Consider the following 10,455-nt stretch of genomic DNA (forward strand, 5'->3'; position numbering starts at 1 on the left):
TGGGAGGGGCTTACACACTCAAGTGCTCGTAGCAGTCACCCCTGAGCAAGAGGGAGATGTTCCATGGTTGATTTTATCTGCTCCAGTATCTGACTTGTAAGCATTTTCCGTTGTATAAATAAAAATAAACCACCGCCGCCACCACAACAACAAAAATACAGGAATAGAAGTCTTTGTTACAAAGCAGGCTCAAGGAGGCCTATTGGTGGCTTATGTGCTGCAGCGGACTCTTCGCCTAACTATGAGTGGGACGTGCGTGGAAGAGGGGTGGGGTTTCAGTGGGTGTGAAGGGAGACCAACACGGAGGCAGGGAGGAGCATGGTAAAGGCACAGTGAAGGAAAGCTAGAGCAGTCAGGGAGGGAGGTGAAGCGGTCCATTTTCTCGTTGAGTTGGATCGTAGGAGCACGGAGGGAGACGGTGAGAGAGAAGAATGAGACATCAGGGCCTTCAATCCCAGGCCGAGGATTTTGAGTGTGATGGAGTCCAGTGTGGTAGAACGCGTCAGCTGGAGGGGTGAAGACAGGTCGCAGGAAGGCAGTGAGTCTGCATCATCGCGTAGAGCAGCGGGAGAGGAAAGGACGAGGTGCATAGACATGGCAAGCAATGGGGGAGACAAGACTGCCAGGCCTGACGCCTGCCTGCATGACTAGGAGAATCACTGCCAGCCGAGGGGCTCCCAGGAAGCAGGTGGAAGGGAGTGTGGCTTGTTGGACCCACCATGTTGGTTTCAAGTTCAGTGGCTCTTGAGCTCTGAAGGAAGGAAGATCAGGGCTTTGGACTCAATTGAGCTGGCAGCATCCCAATGATGGTTCAAGAGTCAGGAGCAGACGAAGGGCCTCTTTCCCACCAATCTTTTCATTTCCACCTCTCAGGAGAGCCTTCAAGAGTCCCTGGCTGACATAATCTATTCCAGATCCACTGGGAAAGCATGAAGAATTCCTTCTGTTATTATAGTTCCCGTGGCATTTTCGCCTTTAGTTAATCATCATTGCACTCACATATCCTTCTACTGACGCCAGAAATCAAGGCTCAGCGTTTCAGAGAGCGGTCAGGACCACAGAAGCAAATCATGCCATCGATGGCAGATTTGTGTCTCCCATTGCTTGCATTTGCTATTTCAACACTGCAGTTTTTCTTGTTGAGGAAAAAATATCTAATATATGCTACAACCTCGAAAGATCAGATTGAAAGTGATATTTGGGGGATCCCAGTTCTTGAATCAATAAATGTCTTCTCATTTTTCTTTAACTTTTTCACCTTTTTTCCCCTCCTGTGAAGACGTAGCCATGGCTGTAACCTATAACCACGATGGGTCGTACAGCATGCAGGTAAGCGCTCTTGATTTCATTCTACATTCAGAGCTAACGCTCACCTCTCTCCTGCTAAGGAGGGTCCTTCGTGCTTTCTGGTTTCTGGTAAGCCATCCAGGATAGTGACCGTACCTGGAAAGAAGTCTTGCGCTTCTGTCTCAGAGCAGCTTGAAGACGTTACCTCAGACACAGTTTCTCGCTGAAATTTGACTTACTCTGTTTGGCTGTGACTGGCTCAAGCATCAACACTTGGCAAAAATAACAGCCTTGCCAAAAAAAGAATAACCAAGCAAGCCTGGGAAGTATGTGTGTGACATCTAAGTGGGGGAGTTCTCAAACAGCTTTACACTCTTAAAAATTATCGAAGCCCATGTGAGCTTTTGTTTATGTGAAATTGAAAGGATACAAATTGAGACCTGAGACTCCATTTTTGTGAAGTATTGAGACTTCACGAGCCCACATTCTATTAGCCATCAGAGCAATAATATCACATGTCCTGCACCTCTAGAAATGTCCATTGTACAGAATGAGGGTTAAAAGGGCAAATAATCACTTAGTCTTGTTATGAAAATACTTCTGACAGCGTGGAACCCCCCCTAAAGCAGCGGTTCGCAACCTGTGGGCTGCAACCCCTTTGGTGGGCAAACGACCCTTTCACAGGGGTCACCCGATTCATAACAGTAGCAAAATTATGGTTATTTAGGAGCAATGAAAATAATGTTATGGTTGTTGGGGGGAGTCACCACAACATGAGGAACTGTATTAAAGGGTCACGGCATTAGGAAGATTGAGAACCACTGCCCTAAAGGGTCTTGGGAGCGCTAAGGATCCTTAGATGATGCTTTGAGGACTTCTGGTCTAAACTCTTAGGATATTCTTCAATTAAAAGAAGTTCATTTTGCTGTTGGGAAGAAACGCCAAAAAGGTGGAGACACAGTGGAATTACTCAGCTGGATCCCCGTGGTCAAGGGCAAATTCAGGGACGAGGCTATACCACTGTTTGAGCTAAGAGAGTCCATAGCCTCCTTGCCAGGTCTTAGACCTCCCGGCCCTGGTGGACACACGTGTTTCCATCCTCTGGAAGCTCAGCTTTGCCACCTGACTGTTTCCATTCCTCTTGGTGGCCCTGGCTTGGGGATGCCCTTGTTCCCAGGTCAATGGTTTTTGACGATTAAAGATCAGTGCGAATCTGCCCCGGAAACCACATTCCTACCTGCGGCATGTGCTTTTGTAAACCTGCGAGGTTCACAGACCTGCAGATGGCTGCCTTAGTGGGTTCCAGAAAGAAGTAAAACTTCATATTTAACTTCGAATAGGGAAAGAGCCGATGGGTAAACACTGCTCTCCCCCATAAAGACTGGCCTATGTCCCCTTAGTCTACATTACTGAACCACAGGACGACAGGGGGAAATGGTGCACAGGGCAGATGTGTGTGAGAGAACTTTGTTCTTGAGTGGACAGGCGAGAACCCGTTCCTTCCAAGGAAAAGATTTCCTGTCCTCTGTCAGCTTCCTTGAGAGGTCAAGTGTGAAATCTGTTCTTGGCACTCTCGTGACTAAAATGAGAGCGAGGATAAAAAATACGGCCAGTCTTCTAGCTAATTTATGTTTTTCACTGAAAGCCAGGGAATTGCATCTCCGTGTTGGTGGGATAAAGGAAACCACTTCGTGATGAGCTTCTGGCCGCGGCACCGGAAAGCCAAATCCAGGGAGCACCCAGAAGCGAGGGCTAATACGTCAGACGCTCTGCTGAGTGTATATTCTGCCGATGTACTTGGGTCTTTACATCACATATTTTAAAACTGCTGTTCCTCCTATTCTCAGATGAAGCTGTTCCCAAAGCAGTGCAGTACTGTGGATGTGTTACGTCACTCACCGTATAGACTTGTGTAGAAGCTGAGTTTTGTCAGCACATTTTTAATCTAGTTTTTATGGTCAAACTAGGCACCTCGGCTGATATTCAGGTCAGCTTATACTCAAGTCTATACGGTAAATTATCCAACAGGTGTTTCTCTGTCACCTGTTCGCTGTAGGAACCAGAGGGGAACGTTTTATGTGGCGATATGTTGAATATTTGCCTGCAACCTCATGAAACAACCGATCCTAATGAAGAACTGCTCCTGATGTGACGGATTTTGCCGGCTTGGTCATTTATCCTAAGCGTCTGCTTGTTCTCCACGTTCAGATTGACGACAAGACGTTCCGGGTCCTTGGGGATCTGCAAAGCGAGGGAGGCTGCACCTACCTGAACTGTTGCGTGGACGGGGCTGCCAAGAAAGCCAAGCTCATTATCCTGGAAAACACAATTCACCTCTTCTCCACGGTGAGGCCTCCCTTTCTAATCCCGTTCTTGGGGTGTGGGAGCAAATTGCCACACTCGAGGCTTCCTCCTAAGACAGGCGGAAGGCTCCAGCTTCCCCTGACTCCCACGGTGACCACGTGCTCCCTCCCTGCCCCTCGCCACTGGGTGCCTCTCTGCTACATCCCTGCCCTTCCTGTTTCTCCATTGGCCCGCTTTGTTCACGCAGATTCTCCCCGGCCCACACGTATCCAATTTCTTCTCCTCGTTCTGCGACGAGGTGTCCTCCCACTCTTTGTCAGAGCACATCTCCCTGCTCAGTGGAGGCCATGCTCTCAGAGCTCGGATGCCTCAACTACCACCCTGCGGACACTGGGCACCCTGGGGCTTGGGGAGGAAGTGACCGGTGGGAGAGGAGTCTGGAACAGATGTTCCTTGAGGGGTCGAGTGGTCCAAAGGCAGGTGGCATGGTGCTGGGCTCCTGGCAGCCGCACCAGGGTCTGGCCAGGCTCGGTGTGGGTTTGGCTAGGAGACAGGATCCTAGACCCTTGCTTGCAGGGGGCAGCCTGTCCCTCTAGAAGTCTTTGGCTTCTGCACAGTGAAGAGAGAGTGGATGGTGACGTGCACTGTGGCCGCTTTGGGGTCTTCTCAGATCAGCCTGTTTTGTGAGCAGGCATCAGGAGCGTTTTCATCACTAAGCTCCTTCCCGTGGCGTCCAGGCTGGCCTCTCTATGGAAAGAATCGCTGTCTATTGCTGGTTATGTCACCACAACACGATGGCCCGAACCATTGAGTCCGTGTCAACTCCTACACTCCTACAGGACCTAGTAGAACTGCCCTGCAGGGTGTCCAAGGCTGTAATCATTACAGAAGCAGACCACCACATCTCTCTCCCGTGGCAGTCCACGGCACTGGAACCACAGCCACAAGTGGTAACCACTAGGCCACCAGGCTCCTTCGAGGCAGTGGAGTGTTAAGAGCATGGAATGCAGCTGCTTTAGAATCAATCCAGGCCATGTGACCTTGGGCCAGTCAAACTCCCTGTGCTTCCGTTCTCCCCTCTGTACACTCGAGTGGCAACAGTGTTGCCCTCCTAGGGGTATTATGGGGATTCAATGCCATAATCTTGATGTGTGTCAAGAAGAATGATTCCTGGCACAGGCTAAGCACGTGATAAATGCGCACTACAATGTTGTTGTCATTAGGATGACCAGGAGGATGCTACTCAGTCTGCCTTCTAGCAGAGGCTGGGAGGGATGTAACTGTAGAAGAGCCCCTGCAGACAGCTCTCGAATCTGTATGTGCATCCGAGCTGTTAGTACAGTTCGTCCCGAACATCAGTCAGTCGTATGTTTGTCATAGGAGAGAGTGAACCTTCCACACAGAGAAAATGTTCAAGAAACACTTGCAGATGCACTCAAATGACAATGCAGTGAGATAGGTGGGAGGGGGGAACATGCGCTAGAATGATTGTGATGATGTATATACAACCCTTTTGAAAGGCACTTAACTATGGAAGTGTATAATATGTGAATTTTCTATCCATAGCACTATTTGGGAGAAAAGATCTATAGTAATATAATAAGGGTGTTTGGTGACCAATCCAAAGTACCACCCATTTGTTATTATTAACCATTTTGGGTACATCAAAATGTTTAATAGCCTAGGCTTGGGACAGGGGCAGGGGTTGTACACTACAGTTGTATGTGAACCAGATAGTCATAAACCAGAGACTCCCTGTACCCTTTATCATATCAGTTCCCGATAAGGCATGTACATGGCGGCTCTTCTGCCGGGGAAGTCAGGGCTGAGGGGCTTGAGTGATCTGCTCAAGGTCAGAAAGCTATAGTAGAACCTCGCTGGTTCAAGCTACGTTCCAACCTTGGTTACTGTCCTCAGCTGCTAACAGACAGGCTGGAGATTTGAATCTACCCAGAGTTGCCTCAGAAGAAAGTTTCACCTTCTTCTACTTCTGAAAAAGCCAGCCTTTGGAGCATAGATCTACTCTGACCGCTCTGGGGTGGCCGTGCATCAGAACCAACTCAATAGCAGCTGTTACTTCACTGTGTGTGTGTGTGTTTAGAAGCTACTTAACACACTGTTTGAAAGCAATCTTTACCTCGGGCATCTTAATAAAATTACAGTGATAGGATGTGGACTCCATGGAAGGTTTGTTTTCTGTTCCTAGGAAGGAAGTGTTCAGATTGACATCCCAACTCCCAAATACTTGGCCTCAAGGTCTGAAGGAACTCAAGGAGGTACCACGGCTCCCATGACTGGGACCATTGAAAAGGTAATGAGTCACGTGATGTCTGTGGAGTAACAGCCAATAAGGTTTAGTCACTGGCCTTGTTGACCTTTGTCCTGTAGATGTTCTTTCAAACCCTCCCTAAATCTCCGGTCTTTGGAGAAGGACGTGTTAGGGACAGTAGCGGGGCAGCCATGGAGAGGAAGCTGTCCAGGAAATGGATTGACACCAGGGCCACAACAACGGGCTCGGGCACAGGGACACTTATGAGGGTGACGCAGGATCAGGCCGTGTTTCGCTCTTTTGTGAATGTGGTTGCTATGGGTCAGAGCCAGCTCGGCGGCCCCTAAGAACAACACCGATCTACTCTAGAACAGCATCCACCTCCAGAAAAAAAAGATCTATTATAGAGTCACAATTTTTAAAGTAGAGGATCTATTACAGATTCACATTTACATTATAGTCTTCGATGATAATTCAAGAAGATAATGCAAGCCTGATGGCGGCAGTGCATTAACAGGGAGCTGTCAGAAATTGAAGCGGATACAAGAGAGCATGTGGAATGAAGACTATCATGGCTGCCATCCGATGGATCTTGGATGAAGGCAGAGACTGCCCGAAAGATGTGTGCTTGTGTGTTACACGCATTCAACTGTGTGGGGTCATAGCAAAGCATGGATCGCCTTGGCAAGAATGGGAATGCTAGAGCACTCCATTGTGCTTATGTGGAACCTGAACATAAACCAAGAGATAGCTATTCAGACAAAGCGAGAGGATACTGCATGGTTTTACATCCAGAAAGGTTTGTATTCTTTCGCTGTGCTGCTTCAATCTGGTTACTGAGCACATCATCCGAGAAGCTGGACTGTATGGTGAGGAGCGGTATCAAGACTGGAAGAAAACTCACTAACTTGTGGTGTGCATATGATAGCCGTGCTTCCTAAAAATCAAGACAACTTGAACTACTTGCTGATGATCAAAGACAGTAGTCTTCAGGCTGGATTCCAGCTCAATGTAAAGAAACCGAAAGTCCTTACAACTGGACCGAGATCATGATAAAATTGAAGATCGAAGTTGTCAACGATTTCACTGTATTTGATCTATAACCAGTGCTCAAGGAAGCGGCAGCCAAGAAATTAAACAATGTATTCCATTGGGCCCATCTGCCGAAAACCTCTTTAAGGATTGAAGAGCAAGGAGGTCACTTTGAAGATGAAGGCCTGACCCAAGCCATGGTATGTTCAGTCAACCTCGTATGCATGGGGAAGTTGGACATTAAATAAGGAAGCCCAAAGAAGAAGAGATGCTTTTGAATGAACAGTGTTGATGAGAACATGAAAGGACCAGGACTGCCAAAAGAACAAACTCATCTGTGGGAAGAAGGACAGCCAGCATGTTCCATGCAAGTGAGGATGATAAGACTTCATCTCCAGAACTTTGGACATGTCATGTGATCAGGAGAGAGACTCATCCCTAGAAAAGAGTACCATCCTTGGAAGGTAGTGGGTGCATCAGAAACGAGGAAGACCTCCAGGAGATGGACTGACGCAGTGGCTTAACAATGGGCTCAAGCATACCAAGTGTGAGGATGGGGCGCCAGCCGGCAGTGCGTCCCTCTGTGGGACCCAGGGGTGCTCTAAATTGGAACTGACATCGAAGACATCTACCAGAAATAGCCGTGGAAATACCTATTTCCCTAATTTATGACCAAGACCGCTGTTTTTGAAGGTGAGAATTTACACCAAGGTAACATAATCCAGATGTTCTTAAATTGTGTATAAAATGGACCACTCACCTACCATCATCTAGGGTTTTTTTAAAAACTAATTATACAGCAAATGATTCTATCATAAAATAATGATATTTCCTCTAGTGTACATAGTTGCATCTGTGTTAAAATTTGAAAAGCCTGTTTTGGTGGAAAACAGTATAATTTAGTTTGGGGCATCATAATTTTTTTTCCCCAAAAAACCATTTTAGGGGGATCTAATGCAGATATCATGTCATGTAGTATATATTTAGAGCTGAGCTCTATACTTTCAAATGGCGATAGATAGATCCGTAGCCCCTTTGATACACTGTAACAGCCAAAACCCTTCCATGCATGTCACAAAGTTCAACTGTCTGTTCTTGGTACCAAAAAGGCCAGAGGAAGATTAGGAAAACATGTTGGTGGCCCCTCTGGTTATTTTCCTCTGGCCTGCTCCAGCGTTTGCATCTCCACTTGAGATATTGGCCTTGCGTTTAAAGGTGTAGCTTTTCTCTATAACTGGCCCTTCAGCCCAGACTATTGCTTTCATTGGGCTCTACGAAAGCATCATCGGCCACGGGGTGATGCCTGGGGCTCTCAGGGGTGTTTCTGATGGCTCACAGCTTGGGCTCTGCACATATGAAGCGTCGTCATCTTATCTGAGTAAAGTCCGATGGCGGTAGGGGTGGGAGTGGTGAGCTGGACAGGGCCATTGCTGCCAGCTGGATCGAGGCCTCCGGTTGGCACCAGCACATTCATTGAGTAGGCATGCGCTCTTGTGCCCCTGTAGATACCAGGTCGATGGACTGCTTTTAAAGACTAACGCGTGGCTCTGAACCTGCAGGTGTTGGTGAAAGCTGGAGACAGAGTGAGAGCTGGGGATTCCCTGATGGTGATGATCGCCATGAAAATGGAGGTGAGCGGAAGACGTCGCGTGGGCGGCTGCCGGGGACAGTGGGGGCCTTTCGGACCTACAAGTGTGTGCCTCTCTGATTTTAGGAGTTAGACCATTTTCAAAATGGGGGCCCTGGATGGATCAATCATTAACTTCAGGAAACAAACAAACAACAAAACAACCCATCCGTTTCATAAAAACATACATTTTGGTCTTTATCTTGAGAGCTCGCACTCTCACATCCATCGTGGCTGATTCTGAAGTCATCCGTGGCTTGGAACCCAGGAGCCCACCTGCGTGGTGGCTGTTGGGGTTTCTGAAGGCTGCGAAGGCTGCATCTGAGGCAGCTGGACAACACCCTCCCCTACTCCCACCAGACCCACGGCCACTGAGTCGATTCTGACGGTGTCAGCCCTCTGAAGCAGGGTAGAGCTGCCCCCCAGGGCGTCATCTTTTCCCTGCAGAACAGCTGGTGGGTTTGAACTCCGGTCCCTTCCATTAGCAGCGGGGTGCTTTAACCACTGTGACACCAGGACTCCGGCCAGGCATCAGAAGCGAGCCGCGGCAGTCCAGTGAAATCAGCTGAGACGTGAGTTGAGTGGCAAGGTTCCGCTGAGAACTAGCTGAGGCAGACCTTCCAACCCCATTGGCTGGGAATGGAACCCAGAATCGGATGTGCCAAGACAGTGCCTCTTCAGGCCCCCGGAGCATGCCATTAAAAGGGGAGATGGGGAGCCTGCTTTTCTGCCAGGGGCCAGTTGGATATGCATAACCTCATTCTCGGGCCATGCAAAATGATCAGTGAAAAAAATTAGCCTGCTGTCGTTGGCCAACCATTTCATGAACTGACCCCTCATGTGACGGTGTGGATGATTTGGTGGGCTGCAGACGGCCCAGAGCCAACCTCTCCCCAGCGCTGCCGTAGGAAAACATCCTGCGTCCCTTGAGTGCTCTGATGAAAAGAAAGTTGTAGATGAGCAACAATTGGCCCGAGGTCAGTCCAGCAGCCCGTTTGTTGCCCCTCTCTCCTGTCTCTGCAGCACACCATAAAGGCTCCAAAGGATGGCAGGATCAAGAAGATTTTCTACAGAGAGGGTTCCCAGGCCAACAGGCATGCTCCTCTCATCGAGTTTGAGGAGGAGAACCCTGAAAAGGGGGACTAGAAATAAACTCCGTGAAAGAAATGGCCAATGAAGAGGTGTCCGATCTCTCCGTGGAAGAGAACCTGCCTTTCCGCTCCTCCGGGAGCTCACCGATGGGTGCATTCTGTCACGTGCGTGTGCTAGAGCCTTTTCATACTGGTGAATCATGTGCTTGGGCCACAACTATTATGAATGATCTCACAATATTTCACATTAATAAAGTGGCATTACACTTAAAAAAAAACATATCGGGCACTCTTACAGCTCTAATAACAAACCATTCATTGACTAAGAAATTACACTTTCTTATCTGAAGTTCACATTTATTTTGTCTCACCTTTCATCCCATCTTTGAGGAGATGGGGGGGGACCCCCAAGATTGTAAATCTTTGTGAGAACAGACAGCCGCTTCTTTCTCCCGTGGTGAGTAAGGCTGGTGAGTCTCCACTGCCAGCCTGCAGTTCGCAGCCCCACGCCTGAAGCGCAGCTCCACGAGAACGCCTCTGCAAGAGAGGTGGCTGCTTAACTGGAGTTCATTTAGCTGAATTAATTATTCCTAGTTAATCAAGCTGAAAATTAATAGTAGCATATTTCAGAGACAGATGCCATAGAGCTAAACTCACCAACGTTTTGTTATCTCCCAGGCGTAAGTTAGTAGGCAATTAAATGATTTGTTTCTTGTCTGTGATTGGAAAGCTTCTGTCCAGCTTGCCGCTGCCTCTACTGAACTTTCTAAGCTGGTTAGAAAACATAGAGACATATTGTTTTATGTAGAAGTACCTGGATTTTTCACAATGTCCAGTAAAACCAT

General features: G+C 48.2%; 1 protein-coding gene across 1 annotated transcript in view; it reads left to right on the top strand.

The window, feature by feature from the left end:
* MCCC1 (methylcrotonyl-CoA carboxylase subunit 1) overlaps positions 1-9,964 on the top strand; it is a 60,276-nt gene extending 50,312 nt beyond the window's left edge. The window contains exons 15-19 of the mRNA XM_004708693.2: positions 1,280-1,329; positions 3,496-3,633; positions 5,798-5,902; positions 8,452-8,523; positions 9,543-9,964. Of these exons, the coding sequence (XP_004708750.1) occupies positions 1,280-1,329; positions 3,496-3,633; positions 5,798-5,902; positions 8,452-8,523; positions 9,543-9,665 (488 nt within the window). The 3' untranslated portion in view covers positions 9,666-9,964. The remainder of the gene's footprint in view (positions 1-1,279; positions 1,330-3,495; positions 3,634-5,797; positions 5,903-8,451; positions 8,524-9,542) is intronic.
* The last annotated feature ends 491 nt before the right edge of the window (positions 9,965-10,455 follow it).

This window comes from Echinops telfairi, unplaced genomic scaffold (genome assembly GCF_000313985.2).
Source record: "Echinops telfairi isolate 266 unplaced genomic scaffold, ASM31398v2 ScPeMD7_4225;HRSCAF=4972, whole genome shotgun sequence".
Taxonomy (NCBI): Eukaryota; Metazoa; Chordata; class Mammalia; order Afrosoricida; family Tenrecidae; genus Echinops; species Echinops telfairi.